The sequence below is a fragment of the Pararge aegeria genome, chromosome 7 (assembly GCF_905163445.1).
Source record: "Pararge aegeria chromosome 7, ilParAegt1.1, whole genome shotgun sequence".
Taxonomy (NCBI): domain Eukaryota; kingdom Metazoa; phylum Arthropoda; class Insecta; order Lepidoptera; family Nymphalidae; genus Pararge; species Pararge aegeria.
Window position 1 is genome coordinate 1,187,119 of NC_053186.1, and position 20,811 is coordinate 1,207,929.

Genomic DNA, 20,811 nt, shown 5'->3' on the forward strand with positions numbered 1-20,811 from the left:
TCATGATAAAAAAGCTGATGGTGAACTCCTCAAACTTTAACATCCCGGTCTCGGGAAAAGCAATTTCTTGTTAATTGTTATGAGTAGTTGATATTTGGCTATTAAAACTTAGACAATTGCAAAACTACCCACTAGAGAGCGTGAAAAATTATTGACAAAAAAGAACATCGCCATGTGTATTTCTGCCGCTAAGCAGCAATATTTTAATGCTGCTTAACGGCAGCAGGTTTCGGTATCAAAGGCGTGGGTGCAAGTGATTTTTTTTTGTATTCCGCTACAAGTCAGCCCTTGACTGCAATCTCACCTGGTGGTAAGTTATAATGCAGTCTGAGATGGTAGCGGGCTAAACTTTTAGTAAGTATGATAGTCATATCCCTTATCACTTAGCGGCACGTCTTTAATAATAATAACAGACATATGAGGCTACCACCTACGCCTAAAATTGATGGGACACAGGGCGGCATGTTGCGTGACGTGCTCCGTGCATGCCCTGTGAAGCCTTAGACTTCGTTCCGGACATATTCCAACAAATAAGTTTGCCTACCTCATTGGAAAAAATGAAAGTCTAAATTGCCCCACATGTGGGGTAATTGAGGATATTTATCACGTTGTGTTGGAATAATAATAAATAAGTTTACTAGATAGTTATTTAAGTATAGTAGATGTAATTAGCTTTTTAGCGTTTCCTCTTAGATCCGAAATAAAACTGACATATAAATTAGTTAGAACATATTTTAGATTAAGAGAACAAATATCTATACATAACTAACAGGGCGACATAGTCACTTTATGTGACTAAGCTCTTCAAATAAAGAAAAAAAAAAGTGTTAGGCGACGGTTTTCCACTTACAATCCGGTGGGCCACTTAAATATAAATATAAATAAATATACTACGACAATACACACATCGCCATTTAGTCCCAAAGTAAGCGTAGCTTGTGTTGTGGGTACTAAGATGACTGATGAATATTTTTATGAATAATATACATAAATACTTATAATATTGTAACGTAATAAATGTCTATTTAATTACGTTACATAAATTTTATAATAATATTGTTGGAATTTGCGCGCGGGCAATCTTCCGAAATGTCGCGAAACTGGTATCCCGGCGCGAGGGGAGCGGTGCGCGGGGACCAACCGCGCTCGCGGCTTTCTAACTTCGCACGGCTCGTCAGTCGCCCAGGTCTCTGCTAGAGGCTGGACGCCGCGCGGCCGCTGTGCGGCCGCCGCCGCGTTATTTTTCTTACGACTCTCACTTGATTACTGTTTTTTTTTTTGCCTTAGTCCTTAGGGATGCTATCTAGGCCCCGTGTATCGGGTAAGTGTTGAACGATTCCTTAAAGTTTAGACGTTAAAATATCTTTTAATTAGGTAAATTACACGCATGCGGGTCGGCCATTACGCTCGTTGCCTTTGTTCTTTGTTCTCGCACATTGACCCATGCAATCGATCATATTTGGCTTAATCCTTGCATATTCTTTGTTAAAATTTCATCTAAATGTTTTAATTCCTATTTTTTTATAATTAAGTTTCCTATTTCGATAAATTCCCAGATTCTCATACTATAGTAGTTCTCTGTATTTTGCTAATAACCTCACGTACCTTTTGCTATTTGCTATCTTTTAATTAATATTAGTCTTAATGTCTATTGTTTTATTTTAATGCTTCTCACGCTCTCATAATGTAAACTCCGTCTGATTGTGAACAACGCATCCGCCATCTTGCGCAGTGCTTGCCGCTTAGCTGAGCCACGTGTTCGCAATCAGACGAGTTGAAGCGGAATTATTTTTCACACGCTGGACGAAAATTCCAGGGTTCGAGTTCGACGCTCTGCTGTTGTCGACGTCACCTCCGACGCCGATCTCCTGGTGCAGCTGAAGACCACCTCGTCTTCGTCTGCCTCGCTTCGAGTTCAACCCAAGTTCCGGGTTCGACTCCCTGTTGTTGTCGACGTCACCTCCGACGCCGATCTCCGGGTGCAGCTGAAGACCACCTCGTCTTCGCCTGCCTCGCTTCAAGTTTCGAGTTTCGAGTTTCGAGTTTCGAGTTCGAGTTTCGAGTTCAAGTTTCGAGTTCAAGTTTCGAGCTCAAGTTTCAAGTTCCGGGTTCGACTCCCTGTTGTTGTCGACGTCACCTCCGACGCCGATCTCCGGGTGCAGCTGAAGACCACCTCGTCTTCGCCTGCCTCGCCTCAAGTCTCAAGTCTCAAGACTCCCTGTTGTTGTCGACGTCACCTCCGACGCCGATCTCCGGGTGCAGCTGAAGACCACCTCGTCTTCGCCTGTTCCTTCTGGGCCACGCAATCAACGGCTACAAGGGCGGTACTCGCCCACTGCGGAATTTGGAAGCGAACTAATTGACGGGCCCTTTCACCCACGACCGCTGACCTTGTTACCCTAAATAAATTTGTGATTACGTGTTCCATCTTTTACTAGACCTAACTAGAACCGTTTCAATATAATATACAGATAAACACCCAGACACTGAAAAACAACAAACTTACTTGGTCAGTCAATTTACAAAAACAAACTTACGTTATCATAGAAGTTGTTTATTTTATTATTCAGAAACAGCAGTTGATTTTCCAGATATTCTCTAACGCCGGTTATGTTATTCTGAAACAAATGAAATACTTTGAAAAATTTGAGTTGAATTTTTTATTTCCAAAGAGGCAAGCCGTCAATCGTGAAAAATATGCCAACACTAAAACTGTCTTAAAATTTGAATAAGAGATATTTTCCTGACCACCCATAACGTAGCATGAGGGCAAAAAGAAGACACAAACGCTAGTGCCAAAAGTCTGCAAGAAGCCACTAGAGTATATAAAAAATAAGTCCCTTTTGACGTAAGAAATTCATTCAAAAGAGTTATTGTTTTTACGACAATACACACATCCCCATCTAGCCCCAAAGTAAGCGTAGCTTGTGATACAACTTACTTTTAAATGCAAAAAAATCCAAGTGTGTCGAATAATATAATAATAAAATTTGGAAAATCAAAAAGTGCACGCCTCATAATCTCATTTTTTTCACAATAAAATTGAATTTCCTTTAACTGAAACTTTCAATGCTCATTACAAATTTTTTTTTTCATATTAATTATTATTCATTTTTTGTAAACAAGACACGGGAATGTCATAATGATTGCACATTGAAAGTTACAATTAATATTAGCTAGAATAATTACATGGAAATTTAACGACAGTGAATTGAACGCTCATATTAACTAAGAAATTATGTCGTGTGTTACTTTAGATAATTAAAAAAAAATTATTCCGATACGATCATTTTTTCGACCAATTTTGATGCCACATACACCCGTTCATACACGGACGACCAGAAAAGATTATGTTTAATGTTATTATTTACTATGTTAAACAAAAAAATTGTTATTGAAATGTATTTTATGTGCCTGACAAATTATTTGACTTGATATTAGTGTACTCAAATTAACCTGTAAGTGCAATATAAATAACAAAAAATCAATTTCAGTTTCGAGAAAACTGCTTTTTTTGATATGTCGAGAGTAGAGCACAACCTCAACGCTTCGCTTATGAGGCGTGCAAAAGAAATATAAATAAAAATTGATAAAAATATATTGATACATGAAAAATTACTAAAAATGGAGACCTCCACAGTTTTTTTGGGCATGATCTTGGATAATGAGCTACAGTGGTGTGTCCATATAGATACACTAGCGGGTAAACTAAGCTTGGCTGTCTACGCAGTCAGGAAAATTAGACAGATTACTGACGTTGAAATACTCGTAGCTAGGCTTGTTTATTTTGCGTACTTTAATAGTGTGATGTACGGTATCTTGTTGCAAAGCTGCTGATATCGAAACTATATTAATCGCGAATACCTCCGTCAGAAATTTAAAGAAATGGGTATACATATAGTAGCTTCACAATATATTTATAATATTATAGTATTTGTAAGACAACCTATTAATCTTTATAAACAAATATATATGGATATAAACATGACATGTCGACATTCAAGAAATGGTCATAAATTAGTGGCATCTGCATATCGTCTGCAAAAGGTACGAAGTCATTTGAGGGATTGAGTATATACGCTTTTATAATATGATTCCTAAGGTAATTTTGAATCTACCAATGCATATGGTAAAACAAATAAATAACAGCGAGGTTCCTATACAATTGATGACAAGGTTGCTTGGAAGCATCCGGCTCCGCTTTTATCTCTCACAAGATAGAACAATTAATGTTGAAATGTAAAATGTAAATAGTTGATGTTGCAAAAGAGCAACCGCTGAATTTCTTGCCGGCTTCTTCTCGGAATCTGCGTTCCAAACTGGTCTTAGACTCAGTACAAACAGCTTATATTAGGCCTACTTGAAACAAATCAATTTAGGATTTTGTTTTTTTTAATTTTATAAATATTGTTACTAATGATTAATTCTTGAAATTATACAAACAACAAAGGATAGTTATTTTGAAGTTGAGATACAATAAATAAATAAAAAAGGCCTTTGATTTTTAATACCTTTTCTTCGTCCGCCATGCCGTCGTACTGCTGTATCAAGTCCTGGACAGCGCGTATGGTCCCCAGACATTCAGTTTTGTCATCTTGATTGGAGTCTTCAGTTACTGTGGTTAGATATTCAAAGCTCGTTTCCGTAGATTTCGCTGCAACGTCAAGTTTAATCAATTCATCAGTACTCTATCTCCAACCACAGTTTGGGCAAAAATAAACACATATTATAAACTCTACAGTAAAGAAAAAAAAGTGTGTGTCAGCTCCGACGCACGACTGGAGTTTACTGCTTAAGTACGATTGTCGAAACATACACCAAAAGAGTTTATTTAACTGAATAAAGATTAATACCATATGAAAGGGTAAATTAAAAATCCTGTGCAATTTATTCACACACGGCGGAAGTGTAACATCTTAAAAGCGACGACTTTGCTTTCTGACGACGACGACTCTTTCTTCCTTTGCAGCGACCCTGCTTTCTGAGTCCAAGGCCGTGGGTTCGATTCCCACTACTGGAAAATGTTTGTGTGATGAGCATGAATGTTTGTCAGTGTCTGGGTGTTTATATGTATATTGCTATTATTTATGTATATTATTCATAAAAATATTCATCAGTCATCTTAGTACCCATAACACAAGCTACGCTTACTTTGGGGCTAGATGGCGATGTGTGTATTGTCGCAGTATATTTATTTATTATTTATTTATAATGTAATCTTAGATTCGAAATCTTACAATATCTTATGGGGTCATCGTAATCGGCCCCCATTGAAACCCAGTCACCAAACTGAGTGCTGTCATCAGACGGGGCAGTTAACCATTCAAGAAAGTTGTGCAGATCTGACGGTAGTTCTAAAGAGTGAAAACGAATTTGTTTTTTACATCATCATTTGTTCTTACTTCTCGTAATCCTCGATCTATTTTTTAGATTAGCATTTGTCTGTAAGCACAGCTGATGATAATAAAAACCCCAGAATTAAGAACATATACATATATATATATATATATATATATATATATATCGATATATATTAGGGTGACCAAAAAAATTTTTTTTTATTTTTTTTTCCAAACAGTTTCAAAAGTTTCTTTTGGGGACTTCAGAATGGGGTCTAAAGCTTCACTCGTTAACAATTTTTAATCCTACCATGGGAACTATTTGAGAGATCGGTATAGAAAGTACATGTCCTTTTCCATAGCAGAGGTGACATGCATGTCAAAATTCATCCAAATCCGTTCTGCCGTTATTGCGTGATTGAGTAACAAACATCCACACTTTCACATTTATAATATTGAGTAGGGTCCTAAGAGTATACTCTGGCTTCTTCTTTGCATTATTGGCATTTACTTACTCGCACAAGTCTTCTGCTGTACCTGGATATCTACCAGGTCAGACATCATCCGTACCAGTTGTTGCATTATAGACGTGGCAGCTGCGTTCTCCTTGCTGCTCTCTCTCACTACAGTTTAAAAAAAATAATAATGTAATCGATATTTAAAAAAAGCGGATAGTGGGTAGGAGCTAGACTCACTTTCGGGGGGCCGGGTTCGAATCCCAGCACGCACCAGTAACTTTTCTAAGTTACGTGCGTTTAAAGTAATCAAAAATATCACTGGCTTCGACGGTGAAGGAAAACATCGTGAGGAAACCTGCATGCCTGAGAGTTCTACATAATGTTCTCAAAGGTATGTGGAGCCCACCGCACTGGGCCAGCGTGGTTGACTACGGTCTTAATCCCTTCTCATTGTGAGAGGAGACCTTCCTCCAGTGGGCCGGTGAGGGGTCGCTATGATGTTGAAAAAAAATTAAATACTATCGTTCGTAAGCACAGAATGGCTTTAATTTCGGGATCAAAAGTATCCTATGTCCTTCCTCATAGTGCGAACTGTAATCATGCCAAGTTTCATTTAAATTCGTGCAGTAGTTTCGGTTTGGTTAAAATACAGTTAGATGACGTATGTTGATCACTCATCTATTTACTTAGTTCAACGTGGCTTATCCAGCAGCAATCGACTCGTATTGGTGCTGCTATATATTATTCTTAAATAATAGACAAAACATTTCTCTATTATTAGAAGTAATTGGTGACAGGGAATGAAAGTAAGAAGAAACTGTAGTAGGTCGCCGGGTCGGTCATTTGCGATTGACAATCCTGATTGTGAATGTTTGTTTGTCATAAATATTTTGCTCGACTTTTACAGATCTTGATGTTTGGCACAGTAAGCTGTACTTAGAAAATCTGGCTTCAAATTTTTTGTCAGAGGTATGAACATTATATGTATGACGGCCGATTAGCGCAGTGGCGGCGACCCCGCTTTCTGAGTCCAACGCCGTGGGTTCGATTCCCACAACTGGACAATATTTGTGTGATGAACATGAATGTTTTTCAGTGTCGGTGTTTATCTATATATTATAAGTATTTATGTATATTATTCATAAAAAATATTCATCAGTTATCTTAGACCCATAACACAAGCTACGCTTACTTTGGTACTAGATGGCGATGTGTGTATTGTCGTAGTAAAAAAAAAAAAACATTTGGCATTTTTTTTGTACGTTTTACTGAATTTTGTAAAATGGATAACCATTCAGTCAGAAATATGGTCTAAAAAGCGTTATATTCTTCTTTCTTATTTTAGCTGTGAAGAAAAACATAGATTATTACTATAACATTACATAAATTTAATAAATTAATAAATAAAAATAAATAAATAAATAAACATTTGAGAGTTTGATTCTTTATATTTATTGTAATTATTAATTACAAAAAATATAAAGAATCAAATGCAACCTTACCAAAGGTGAGACTGTCTCTAGCATTAAGTTTCGCAAATGTGTAGAATGTATTTTTTTGTTATGCGAGTCATATTAAAAAATACAATCTATCCTACCTTCAATATTCTTTGTATTCTGTATAGCTTTCGCAGCTTCTTGGCAGACTTTCTTCATGTTAGCATTTAGAGCGGCGAAATTTTTCTTTGTGTTTCTACGTAGAGTCTGTGACAGTAAATAAAAATCAGTGTCAAGAATTTTTATAAACTAACAGACACGTTAGGTTTTATCACGTACGGTAAAACAGCCTCTTGGCGTAGTAGTGAGCGCTGTGTCTTACAATTGGAAGGTCCCGTGTTCGGTTACGATTACCATACTCTACTGACATAGACGTACAGTGTCGATAAGTGATTAAACGTTCCGGTACGATGCCGCGTAGTAACCTATTAAATATAAGTACCTTACCTGCTTACAGGTAAGCCAGGTGATATTGCAGTCAAGGGGTAAGTTAGAGTGAAAAAAACATATACGTCAAACATATAAACTGGGGTGACTCAAAACGCACGGGCTTCATAATAATGAAAAAATATCAGCCATCTCATCAATTCGGAGTGGTGAAGCGAGTGGCAAATTTTTGTTTTTAATAATCTAGCGCTTTTTTCCAATCAAACCTGATTAGAAAAAAGATTAGTAACTAAATGCAGTCTTACGCTGAACGCATTTACGTGTAAGATAATTAATAAGTTTATACTTTAAACTATCCAAAATAAAACAAATAATATTAAAAAACTATTTAAATTTTTTATCCTCTTTTCTTTTAATACCAAAATTTAAAAAAAATTTACTCAATAAGTATTCACATTATTGAAACTTACTCGATCACTGTCTCTTGCATAACGTTCTTTAATAACAACTTCAGAAGGTCCGAGAGTATCATTAAACGTTTTTCTGTAAAGATAAATAAATGAATGAATACTTCGGCGATACATATATCAATGCCGTCTAACTAAGATGACTGATTTTGAATTTGATAAAAAGTTTAATAAAGTTTATCTACTGATTGTCTTCATAGTAAAATTATTTTTCGGAAGTATTAACTCTATGCCTACAAATGATGATTGAAAATCACGTTCGATATTAGTTAGAGCATTGTGGCTCACAAGATTTAAAAAGATTTTAAGATGGACTAGAGACAAATGTTTTAGTAATACAGAGTATTTACGAATAATTTCCTAGCAATCGAAGTGAAAAACAGAGTGTGTAACTCGGTCATAAAAACCATTTTATGTCCTTGTTTCTCAATCTATTACTTATTTTTAATTATCTTTCTTGGTTATTACTAACCCTAATAAATTATCCGTTGCGCAAGTAGTTTTCTTCTGGATAGTATTCTGCTTCCACTTTCCTTTTAATTTGTGTGTTACATTACTTATTTTGCCTTGCAGCCAGGTTTTGGATTTATTAAGAATATTTCTAGTTTGCTTCCCTCTGGGATCGCGAATATCATCTGTGTAATCAACTTTTACGCCATATTCATTATTGTCATATAAATCGTTCCAAAATACTAAATTCTCTCTTAAACTTCTTTTAGCTACAGTTCTAGTTGCATTGTCCTCAGTTTTTGATTTGGCATTTGGTTTTTCTGTATCATTGGTAGCTAAAGCGAGCGCTACTGGTACAATGTCATCTATTTCTGTAATTTTAAATTCATTTTACATTTTAATAAGGATCTGCTTAAAGTATTAACGTGACTTTCGATACGATTGATTGAAAAATAAATTAAACAATGGTTTGCAATATTGTTATAATATATATTCGACGGCTGACTGGCGCAGTGGGCAGCGACCCTGCTTTCTGAGTCCAAGGCCGTGGGTTCGATTCCCACAGCTGGAAAATGTTTGTGTGATGAGCATAAGTGTTTTTCAGTGTCTGGGTGTTTATATGTATTTTCTTAGTATTTATGTATATATAATTCATAAAAATATTCATCAGTCATCTTAGTACCCATAACACAAGCTACGCTTACTTTGGGGCTAGGTGGCGATGTGTGTATTGTTGTAGTATATTTATTTATTTATTGTTATTTATTTGTTTTAGGTTATTTATCTTGATTATCACAACGAATCAATGTTTCTGTATCGCAGTAATATTTAGAGAAAGATGATATGATTGAATTTTTTTAGCATCATTCAAGAAACTACTACGTAATTCTGTCTCAAATCCGAGAGCTCTGAATTGTAAAGTAGTTAAGATTTCGATCTTTTTGTTTTTTTCTGTATTCATTTTGACAACTCGATAAGCATGTAGCCACAGTAATACATTTATTTAAAAACCTACAAACAAAACAAGGCCAAAAATGAGTCAAAAGTAGCCTAGTATAGTATTATTTTCATAAATTTAGTAACAATATTATCAACATAATGCAAATTGCGTTTTGTCGGTATGCAAAAAAAAACCAGATGTCTTTTAGCACGAAATGTGATGACGACAAGGACTAATGCAGTACATTAAAAAAAAAATACCTGCACTAAAAGTCTTTTTGGAATCATGATCAGTTTTAGAAATGGATTTCTCCATTTCCCGTTCATCTTTTACGGCGGAATTATCATCGAGCGACATCAACATTCTGGATCTGTGACCGATATTGTCTACCATTTCCACTCCATACGATGGATACATAAAGTTAATATTCTCTTCTGTTATTTTGCCTTTTGGTTTCGGTGCAGTTTGATTAAATCTAAAAGAATATGTTTGTAATACACTCATTTATACGGGATATTATGGGAAACAATGTGATGCAAAACACTTGTTAACGCTAGTGAAACAATTCAGTTAGTAGCTGTGATGCTGGCCAACTGTAGAAAGCCCGAATACAAAAATTAGAATTCATGAGAATCTCATAATTCGATTTTGAAAACGCATTTTTTTACACGTCGTGTAAAGTTGCAGTTCTCGGAAAGTTAGATACAGACTGGTACATAGATACCCAACATAAATCCTTGCTTACAACAAACTGCATGCCACGAGTTACATTCATACAAGTTGAATCTAACTGCGCAGTACCATCTTTTAAAAATTACTATGTGATTCGGTCATACAATTCTTTGTTATGACATTCAATTGGTAGGACAGTGGCGCCTTTGATCGCTCAATTGTAAGTTGTCACCCATTCTGAACGATCAAAGCTAAATAAAAAAATATACGAGAAATAAAAATAAACATACAAAGTATTATTATTTCTTTTAGATTCCTTTATTACTTCATTCTTTATTTCTCCAGATAATTTAGCTACAGTGTAAAACCAATTTGACATTATTTTCATAAAACCTTGAATACCGTTTATTCCGTTGTTAGATTTGTTTTTAGCTATATTAATAATATGACTTTTAGTAAGATTAAGTGAGTTGGTTTCATCTACTGTATCATTCAATTTATCCGTATCGTTTTTAATTGTGATATCCCTTGCAGTTAACTCAAGTTTACTTGTTTTATTGAATGTACTACTGATAGTATCATTTATTAAATCTATAGATTTTAGCGATCTTAAACATTTTCTTAAAGTTAAACTATTTGGTCGTTTATTTGCGATATTGTTATAAGCTGCATTAAATGGGCAATTTCCATGTGTTCTTTCTTTAATTTCATTCTGATTTAAAACACTACTTTTATCTATTATATCTCTCGTTTCATCTGCCATATTAAGATCCCCTATATTGAATACTTCATGAACACTCTGTAGTTTAGCTTTTTTTATTCCATCAGTGTCTCCATTTGTCACATATATAGATTTAGGCGTCCTTGAACTTTTTTTGATTGACAGTATAAGACATGACGTTGGAATAGTAGTTGATGCATCTAAACTTGTATCAAGTAAATTATACGATGGCATGAGTAATTTTTCTAATTCAAAGTTCATTGGGTTTATAGGCTGCTCCATAGGGTTGAGAGCTGTGCTGGTCCCATGGGAAGTTCCACAAAATTTCAAATGTTTTTTGAAGGCATCTAAGAAGTCTTTGTTATTTGATGTACTTCCAGGTCTGACATTGAATCCAAAATTAATCTCTGACGCTCGAGTTGAACCTGTCAAAGTAAATCATGTTTTTATTTTACACATTTACACTTTTAATTTTAATTTTTTTTACTGCTCTTGTGAAATTATACAATTCGTTATGGATATAATAGAGCCTCCTAAAGTTTAAATTAAAACTTTACGTGTGCTGGGACACCAAATTCATTAATCCCTTATCATTCTCTTCACTTTCTAATTTTTGGAGAATTTACCTCATACATACGTAGGTATCAGTAATATTACTAAAGCGTATGCTTTTTACGCATACACGTCAGTATACGCATATATCTACGGCTATATTGGGGTGTCATTCACGATTACTTTAATAAAAAATTATTAAAATAAAACCTTTTCCTGGGTTCCCAAAGATATTTTGCATACTGAAAAGTCTTGACAAATAATGGGATTTAGCCCTTCTACTGCTCTTATTTATATTTTCTTTTTTATTACTCAGCACTCCATAGTCACTATACGCTTGAGCCATTCTTATAATTTTCTTGTATTTATTATCGGCATAATCTTCAACATACTGAGTGTCACTTATTTCTTTTTCTCCTGTGAACAAGTAAACCCTTATTTACCTCTTTTACTTCGAATCCTAGTATGAAAACGAGTTTTTATAACATAACTAGAAAAGAAAGGCGATAAATTTTGTGTGATTTACATATAAAATGTGATTATGTTGATGGTAATGTTTGGCAAGAAAGAAGTGCAAGTTGTTGAGGAGGCTTCTGCCGTGACAAAGGCATGACGCCAATCAATTTCGCGCTCTGGTATGATGCAGAGTTGATTAGAGTATTACTTTATTATAACTGCCGTAACCTTAACAGGTAAGCCCGCTGCCCTCTTAGACTGCATCATCACTTACCACCAAATGAGATTACGGCTAAGGCTATCTGGAATAAAAAAAATAATAGGGCAGTCTGGAAAGACGTTCAGGTCTTAAGGTTTGTTGGCGAGTTGGTAAGTTAGTATGCACGTTCGCATATTGTACCTATATTTCTTTTTTCTTTGATATCTTTTGTATTCACAGGTACTTGCATATCGAGATTTTGTAAATCAGCCTGCTTTATTATAGCATTTAGTTCATCCGGGTAAAGCGGCATTGGTCCTTTCCAATTTTGATTGTAAACAATAGGAGGATTGTGCTTATCTTGGTTGAATTCTCCTGATATAATGAAATGCCCTTCCTGTAAAAAATTGCATCACTAACGATAAGGCCATTTAATCCATTTTTTCATGGAAATAAATAAAACTGCCTCTTTTTAAGTTCATTTATTATGATTATTTGTACGATAGAACAATACAAACACCAAAGAAAAATCCTTGTCTGGCCGGTACGGTTTCTATTTTGACGGGACTTTCAAATGTGGCAATCGAAGAACGTATACAAGACCTATGTTTTTAAAAAGTAAGTTTGATAAATAATTTACACTGCCTAAAAATTTTATTGTTATCTTAATTTCAACTGGTAATACGCTGGACATAAGAGAAGATACGTTATTATGATTAAGGAATAAAATAATTACATCGTGTCTTTTTTTCTTTTCCCCATGTCTATCCATATCGTCGTGACCCTCTTTGTCGTCAGTGAGTACTTCATTTAGGTCTTCGTAACCGAGTTCTTCATGTTCTTCGTCTTCCTCATCATCTTGTAAAAGTTTTCTCTGTCCAGTATGTAGATTTCTTACTAAATTAGGTTTAAAAACGGCTTTGTTCATTGGATTTCTAAAAAAATGGCTACTTTAAAATATATAATATCAAAAACGATTCGTCGACTGGATTTATAACTGATTAAAAAAGGGCACATGCAAGAAATAATGGGAAATCTTATAAGCGCCTATTATAAGTGAAGACTTTGAGTGCGCATCAAGGCACTTTTAGATTAATTTGTTTAAAGTACTTAGAACTCTTAAATAACATTGCAATATTCCAATAGTTGAATTCACGTTAATGCATCGACACTTGAAAAATAATTACGAAAAATAAAGGCTACTCACATTAAACTTGGAATGGTAAAATAAAGATCATCATCAATATCACTTTTTTTTACATCATTACCAAGCGTTGTTCTTATTGTAGTAAAATAATGAGCAAGATGTTGATGTGTTGGCCCATCATTCTTGTCATCAAATCGTTTAAACTGTGCTTTCTCTCGCATTCGCTTATCGTAGTCTTTTGCTGCTTTAAAACTTGTTTCAGAATTTTTATCACTATGGCTTTGAATACTTTTATGATAATTATTATTATTGGCATGATTATGTATGCTGCTTTCATGACCACTACTTTTGTCATTACTCTTTACAATATTGACATGCTCATTACTTTTTTCATATTTCTTTAAACTGTTTTCATGTTCGTTAGATTTCTCACCAACTTTTGGTTTAGGACTCATTTTCGTAATTGATTCTATTAAACTTTCATCATCTTTATCAGTATCATATGTTTTATTTGTAGTCTCCAAATGTTCATCGATATTATTATCGAAAATAATATCAAAATTATCAGTTGTGGCGTCAAATGTTGTGTATGGGTCAAGCATATCGTCAATCATTTGACTGTGTTTGTAGAATGGATTTTTCAAATCTTTCTCATGAGTTTTTTCATTCTTTACGTGAGAGCATTTCGGGAAATTCCTTTTTTTATCTGGATCGTGACGTATTACAACCTCTTTAGATTCAATCACGTAGCTAGGTAATTCTAAAGCACTAGCGGTTGTTGCGTATCTTTTTTTATCATTTTTATATATTTCACCACAGGTACTTTTTTTGGTATGTTTTTTAACTTTGTGTCTATTAGCTTTGGCGTTATCAATATGTTTATTTATTAACTTTTTTAAAGCTCTTTTGTATCTGCCTGTTTTTATATTGTCAATTTGGTAATTGTTGTTATTTGTGGTCTGCTTCAGTTTTCTAATTTGTGCGTCTGTTTGTAGGAGTTTCTTGAAAAACTCTAAAAGAATATTGTTATGAGTGTATAGTTTTTATATTCATTAATACCATATCTCTAAGACTAAGCGCCCAAGGTTGTTCGATACCATTTTATCGGTTGCACTTGGTCTTGAATAGAAGTGGCTTCTTTTTTACGAAATTCAGCCGCTAATCCAGGTTATTATCAGCATCATTAATAACTTTTAGCAATCCACTGCTAAACTAAAGGTATTTTGATTTGGACTTGTATTTTATATGGGCTTCGTTGTCTAATGCAAATAAAGAAAGCTTTAGAATCCATGCTGGAGCATCGTGAAGGTTTAAATGATAGAGAAGGTCTGTATTTCTCTCATGGCTCGTCAATACGCCAAGAACTAGGATGAAGATAATTGTGGGAAATATCAAATTTATAAATTTTGTGCAGTGTCTACTGTAATGTGGACCATTGGAAAAGTAGATCGTAGCTGAAATGTTTCCTACACTGACAAAGAGAGCAAACATGTATGGTAGCTTAGAGGTAAAGCGCTAAGGCAGCGATTTCCAGAGAGCCGCAGGTTCAAATCATGTCTGTTTGTTAAATAAAATTTTGTTAAATTTATATATTTGATATTTACAACGAATGCTTATTATCGACTTACCTCTTAACCTTTTGTTAGTTTGGCCTTCCATCATTTTTCCGTTGTCCAAGATACTCGCCAAGTCTTCACTAATGCCAGCTTCTAAGTCATCCATGATAATCTGTAGAAGAAAATTACTATTGTTAGCAATGAGTTTCAACCTAGCAACAAAGAGGGTGCATTTATTAATAAAATCAAGCTCAATTTGCTTTACTCCGCGGAAAGTAGGAGAATCTGTATGGTGTAATGTATAATTTATACTCCACAGAAAACCGATCTTCGACAATGTACCACTTCTCGCTTCGAAACCAGAGCATCCTCTGAAGAGTTTGACTTATCACAATTGCAAAGTCAACTTCTCCTCCTTAAATAATCTGTCAGTTAATAATACTGTTTAATTGCGGAGGTAGGATAAGAAAACCGGTAACAGACAGACATTTCCGTCATAAGTAGAAACTCAAAATAGTATCAAATATCAAATTCAAAACAAATTACCGCTGACCACTTAGCACGATGTAGACTGTGCCTGCTTAGTGGAAACAGGTGACTTAATCGAGAAACTTGAAATTACATAAAATATCCCGCTCTAATAGAAATACAAAGCTCAGATCATATGACACAAGCGATAGCGGGTATGTATCGCACTTTCGATCTAAAATATACTCTTTCAAACAGCATAGCATAGATTTAAAATTAATTTTATTTCTTTAGAAATCGTGAACTATTTGCACTTTATCATCTTATAAATAAATAAATAAATTATCAAAAATACATATATAGTACGAAAATACATTGCCATCTACGTATCCCCAAAGTAAGCGCAGCTTGTGTTATGGGTAGGTACTAAGATGACTGATGAATATTATTTTAATGAATAATATAAATAAATACTTATAATATATAGATAAACACCTTGACACTGAACAATATTCATGTTCATCATACAAAAAAATTTCTAGTTGTCGATCCACGATTTAGGCCTGTACCAGTCGCACTCATCGTCATCATATCAACCCATTACTGGCCACTGTAGGGCACGGGTCTCCTCCCATAGCGAGAAGGGGCTAAGGCAGTAGTCCACCACGCTGGCCCAGTGCGCATTGGTGGACTCCGTACACCTTTGAGAACATTATGGAGAACTCTCAGGCATGCAGGTTTCCTCACGTAGTTTCCCTACCACCGCTTGCTTCAAGCAAGTGATTAAATTACTTAAAAATGCACATAACTCAGAAAAGTTAGAGGTGCTGGGATTCAAACTCAGTCCCCCGACAGTGAAGTCGAGCTCCCTCCCACTGGGCTATCACCGTGTCGGTTTATCCAAATCAGCACATGATATTTCTAAGCTCCGCGTCAGTCCAAAATAAATGTTTTATAAACGCTTCCGTGCCCACTGCCTCCTATACAGCGTGACACCTATCGGCCTTAAAGACCCCAGCATTTTCTATATTAACCCTTCACAATAAATATGTCTGGATGTTATTTAAAAGTGAGCAGGTGGGGTTTTAGCGCGCGAAAATTATTCCACCGTTTAAGTGCTAAATAATGAACTTTTTTTTAATTTTAGCACGCCGCGGCGGGCATGGGTGATATTTATAATGGTCTTTAATGGATTTTCGACAAAATTAAATGGCATCTATATACTACCTACCTACTAAAACGGTGATAGCTCAGTGGTTAGGCCTTCAGCGTCACTTTCCGGGTGGCCAAGTTCGAATCCCAGCACACCTCTAACTTTCTTAAGTTATGCGCGTTTTAAGTGAATGAATAAATACATTGTACACCACAGAGGAAATCCACAGAGATACATATATATACAATAGCACAATAAGGTAGAACGTATATATAGCGATCTCTTCCAGCCAACCATAGGCAGTGGCGTGCACTTCATACATGCACAAAAGCACTGCATACCCAATTATTTTATATGTCATATTGGAGGAGAAAATTTCCATTTTATGCCATGTACCTGCTTTATGCATACCCTGGCCAAAAACCCTGTGCATGCCACTGATCATAGGCATACGGGAAAAACTGCGTGATTAAAATAACGTTTGTTTTAACGGTGTAGGAAAACATCGTGAGGAAACCTGCATGCCTGAGGGCTCTGCATAATGTTCTCAAAGGTGTGTAGACTCCACTAATCAGCACTGGTTCAGCATGATGGACTACGGGCTAAACCCTTCTCATTGTCTTTCTCATGTCTCATTGACGGCTGATTGGTGCAGTGGGCGGCGAACCTGCTTCCTGATTCGTGGCCGTGGGTTCGATTCCCACAACTGGAAGATGTTTGTGTGATGAACATGAATGTTTTTCAGTATCTGGGTGTTTATCTGTATATTATAAGTATTCATGTATTATATTCATAACAATATCCATCAGCTGTCTTAGTACCCATAACACAAGCTACGCTTACTTTGGGGCTTGGTGGCGATGTGTGTACTGCCTTTCTCATTTATTGTCTTTCTCATGTCTCATTGACGGCTGATTGGTGCAGTGGGCGGCGACCCCGCTTTCTGAGTCCAAGGCCGTGAGTTCCATTCCCAAAACTGGCAAAATGTTTCTTATATGAACACTAATGTTTTTCAGTGTCTGGGTGTTTATCTATATTTTATAAGTATTATTTGTGTATATTATACAATCAGTCATCATTGTATTTGTACCCATAACACAAGCTACGCTTACTTTGGGGCTAGATGGCAATGTGTATATTGTCGTAGTATATTTATTTATCTATTTATTGATGCTGATAATGAAACCACCTACTTACTATAGCTATGATAGCTTAGTGGGTAAGATTTCGTCTAACCTTTTGAGGGATCGAGTTTTATCCCCGGCACGCATCTCTAACTTTTTTTCAAATTCAAATTCATTTATTTCAAGTAGGCCTACTTTATAAGCACTTTTGAAACGTCAAGTATGTATGTTTGTGTGACTCTACCACCGGTTCGGAAAGCAGATTCAACCGAGAAGAGCCGGCAAGAAACTCAGTAGTTGCTATTTTCCAACATCAACTTTACAATCATTTTGCTATCTTGCGGGAGATGAGAGCGAGGCTGGCTGCTTCCATTCTACCTTGTCATTGAGGAATTCATCAAATGTATAGTAACCTCGCTGTACTAGATGCGTTTTTACACATTTTTTAAATGTATGCATTGGTAGGTCAAGAATTTCCTTAGGAATCATGTTATAAAAGCGTATACTCAACCCCACAAAGGAGTTCTGCACCTTTCGCAGACGATATGCAGATATCACTAATTTGTGACCGTTTCTGGTCTTACTTTGGAGTTACTTATGTGCGTTTCTTATTTATTCAATTAAAATATCACTTGCTTAAACAGTGAGGGAAAACATCGCGAGGAAATCTGCATGCCTGAGTTCTCAGTTCTCCATAATGTCCTATTCGGAACTGAAGAAGATGGCACATCATCTTACGTTTTCCCCTTCTCTTTACCTCCGAACTTCAATATATTTTTTTATTAATTTTATTTAGAAGTGGGACCCTAATGATGAGGATGATGAAAGTGTCTTCAAGCGTGTGTAAAGTCTACCTTCGGCTCCATCTCAGTGTAATCTGCCTTCAAAACCGGTGGTAGAGTCACTACAAACTGAAATACTTGACGTTTCAAGGCCTTCTTGAAATAAATTAATTTTGAATTTAGCTTATTATGCTTACAGCATGGACTTCCACAAACTAGCGCCAACTTATACCCAATAAATAACTATTAAATCCGGCGAAACTAAAACGAATTAATATATTTTATGCGGAATCGATATATTTAACTGCAACGTGTAATTGTTTCGGGAGAGTTTAGGAGTTTATACGGAACGCACACATCGGGTAATATAATGAAGTTCGTATGAGTTAAGGCGAAGCTTAATTATTACACTAGCAATTTACCTCGTTCTTGGTCCGCGTTATAAAGGTTTTTAAAAATTTACAAATCCCGTGAGAACCATTTGTTTTTTTCTGAGTTGAATGGATGCCTATGTTACTTTGCGGCTTTTCAACTAACTAGACATAAAACGGTCGATTGGCGCAGTTTGCAGCGACCCTGCTTTCTGTGTCCAAGGCTGTGAGTTCGATTCCCACAACTGGAAAAAGTTTGTGTAATGAACATGAAAGTTTTTCAGTGTCTGTGTTTTTATTTGTATATTATAAGTATTTATTTATATTATTCATAAAAATATTCATCAGTCAACATAGTACCCATAACACAAGCTACGCTTACTTTAGGGCTAGATGGCGATGTGTTTATTGTCCTAGAATATTTATTTCATTAACTCTGTACCAAATATCCAGAAGTTTGGTTGCTTGGTTAAGCCGCTAAGCAAGGACAAACCAACAAACACACTTTCGTATAAATTTATAAATTATTGACCGAGCAAGTAGATGGCTCATTTGATGTTTAGATGAAAATCATTGCCTCTAAATAGAGCCACATACACCCATCGCCATCTAACCCCAAAGTAATCGTAGTTTGTTTTGTGGGTACTATGTTGACTGATGAATAGTTTTATGAATAATATAAATAAATACTTATAATATACAAATAAAAACACAGACACTGAAAAACTTTCATGTTCATTACACAAACATTTTCCAGTTGTGGGAATCGAACTCACAGCCTTGGACACAGAAAGCAGGGTCGCTGCAAACTGCGCCAATCGGCCGTTTTATGTCTAGTTAGTTGAAAAGCCGCAAAGTAACATAGGCTTCCATAACTGAAAAATAATTAATTAATAGTATATAATTATCAATACATTCATGTTTATCACAGAGACATTTTCCAGTTGGGAATCGAACGCACGGCCTTGGCACTCGGAAAGCAGGGTCACTGCCCACTGCGCCAATCGACCGTCGAATCTCCACTGGGAACCTGCCTCCTCTCTCATAGGAGAAGAGGTTGTAGTAACTGACCGACCACGTTGTTTTTGCGGTTAGTGATAAAAGCCGGGATCAATTTCCTAATTCCACTTAGTATTTTACTGGATTTTGAATTTCTGAACGAAAAATTCCATATCTAACAATTTTTAGGCTAACCCTTACAATTTACTACTACTGGTTCTTTGGACCAGTTGTTGGTCTATGAATTGCGGAGAAAGTTATACAAGGAAAGTACGTATAACTTTATTTAGAAATAAAGTTTTAGTATTTGTGATAAAGCCGTTTTGGTCAAAATACCTCTAAATAAAGTTCGTATCATATTTTTCAAAGGTGTTTTTGCCCACAAAGAATGCTTTCCTCAATTGATACTAATGTATGATACCCAATTTTGTTTAAGGCATCATTTCTGTCTATAACGTAAAAAAAATATTACATTATGTAAAATACTTTGGTCCTTTAGTAATCACAAACAGCTTCCCCTTAACAGTCACCAAATTAAGGCATCGTTACTAACATGTGACGTACGCGTTACATTAAATCACTCGCCGTCTCCTTCTAACTCGTAACGAGCGAGCGAGAGAAAAACCCACTAAATTACTTTCCTAATCACTTACACTAGGGACGTGCGATGTAGCTCGCTGAAAAGAAAGAGAGATACATATCTATCTAAACAATGACGTGTATATTTTATTTGAAGACAGCCGCTGTGTTTCCTGATTCGTATAACTTGAGTACTTGAAGGCAAGATTATGCATAATAATGACATTAAATCATTAAAAAAAAAAAATTATACACATCCACATATTTGACACCCACATGCATAATATATACTCTTTTTAAACCTTAATTTTTATTATAATTTGTTGGAAAAAAATAGACAAAATAACAGTGTCAGTGTCAGTGTCAGTGCCTTGGCAAAATCTGTGATAATAGAGGTATAGTGTTTGCATGCATAATGCTTAAACTTATTATTTAAATTAATTAAGGGCAACATACCACGATAATGTATTTGGATTTGTCGATATTTCGACCCAG

At 35.5% G+C, this 20,811-nt stretch overlaps 1 protein-coding gene across 1 annotated transcript in view; it reads right to left on the reverse strand.

Moving 5' to 3' along the window:
• LOC120625002 overlaps window positions 1-20,811 on the reverse strand; it is a 44,418-nt gene that overhangs the window by 248 nt on the left and 23,359 nt on the right. The window contains exons 10-23 of the mRNA XM_039891911.1: window positions 14,913-15,012; window positions 13,345-14,296; window positions 12,874-13,072; window positions 12,339-12,534; window positions 11,693-11,899; window positions 10,500-11,355; window positions 9,798-10,012; window positions 8,620-8,968; window positions 8,151-8,223; window positions 7,395-7,500; window positions 5,855-5,962; window positions 5,291-5,354; window positions 4,512-4,686; window positions 2,538-2,618 (exon numbers count right to left, since the gene is read on the reverse strand). Of these exons, the coding sequence (XP_039747845.1) occupies window positions 2,538-2,618; window positions 4,512-4,686; window positions 5,291-5,354; window positions 5,855-5,962; window positions 7,395-7,500; window positions 8,151-8,223; window positions 8,620-8,968; window positions 9,798-10,012; window positions 10,500-11,355; window positions 11,693-11,899; window positions 12,339-12,534; window positions 12,874-13,072; window positions 13,345-14,296; window positions 14,913-15,012 (3,681 nt within the window). The remainder of the gene's footprint in view (window positions 1-2,537; window positions 2,619-4,511; window positions 4,687-5,290; window positions 5,355-5,854; window positions 5,963-7,394; window positions 7,501-8,150; window positions 8,224-8,619; window positions 8,969-9,797; window positions 10,013-10,499; window positions 11,356-11,692; window positions 11,900-12,338; window positions 12,535-12,873; window positions 13,073-13,344; window positions 14,297-14,912; window positions 15,013-20,811) is intronic.